The following is a 681-nucleotide window of genomic DNA, read 5'->3' as shown; positions in this document are numbered from 1 at the left end:
TCACAGCACAGCCCCACTGCGATGCCTCCAGGGCTGGACTCACGGGGATCCAGGACAAAGCCACGGTCCGCATCAGACAGGACCGCAGCAGCTCCGAGGCCCCAGGGCTCGGGCACAGCCTCCAGGACGCCTCCGGGCACCACCACCGCCCCGGAAGCTCCACCAGGCCGACTTTGGCCTCAGGCTTGCCCCAAGCCAAGTGGCACGTCATAGCTTGGTGGTGAGTGTCCTGAGGGGACGGCTCCAAAAACAACACAGGGAAAACACATGCCCTTGGGAGCTATATAAGCTGCCCTAACTTCCCCACTCACGCACTCACACCCTCGCTCACACACTTATCCCCTCCTCAGCACAGCATCTGCCATGGCCACCTCCACCATGTCCGTCTGCTCCAGCAACCTCAGCTATGGCAGCAACATCTGCATGCCCGCTTCCCACGACTCCTGGCAGGTGGACGACTGCCCAGAGAGCTGCTGCGAGCCGCCCTGCTGTGCCCCCAGCTGCTGCGCCCCGTCCTCCTGTGTGACCCTCTGCTGCAAGCCCGTGTGCTGCAAGCCTGTCTGCTGTGTGCCCGTCTGCTCCTTGGCAGGTGGACGACTGCCCAGAGAGCTGCTGCGAGCCGCCCTGCTGTGCCCCCAGCTGCTGCGCCCCGTCCTCCTGTGTGACCCTCTGCTGCATAGC

At 64.6% G+C, this 681-nt stretch overlaps 1 protein-coding gene across 1 annotated transcript in view; it reads left to right on the top strand.

Moving 5' to 3' along the window:
• The first annotated feature begins 363 nt into the window (after nucleotides 1–363).
• Nucleotides 364–681, top strand: part of LOC131479803 (keratin-associated protein 10-12-like) — a 1,008-nt gene continuing 690 nt past the window's right edge. Inside the window, exon 1 of the mRNA XM_058661231.1 lies at nucleotides 364–659. Coding sequence (XP_058517214.1) covers nucleotides 364–659 — 296 coding nt within the window. The remainder of the gene's footprint in view (nucleotides 660–681) is intronic.

The sequence above is a fragment of the Ochotona princeps genome, chromosome 3, assembly GCF_030435755.1.
Source record: "Ochotona princeps isolate mOchPri1 chromosome 3, mOchPri1.hap1, whole genome shotgun sequence".
Taxonomy (NCBI): Eukaryota; Metazoa; Chordata; class Mammalia; order Lagomorpha; family Ochotonidae; genus Ochotona; species Ochotona princeps.
This window is presented reverse-complemented; position numbering and strand designations above follow the sequence as displayed.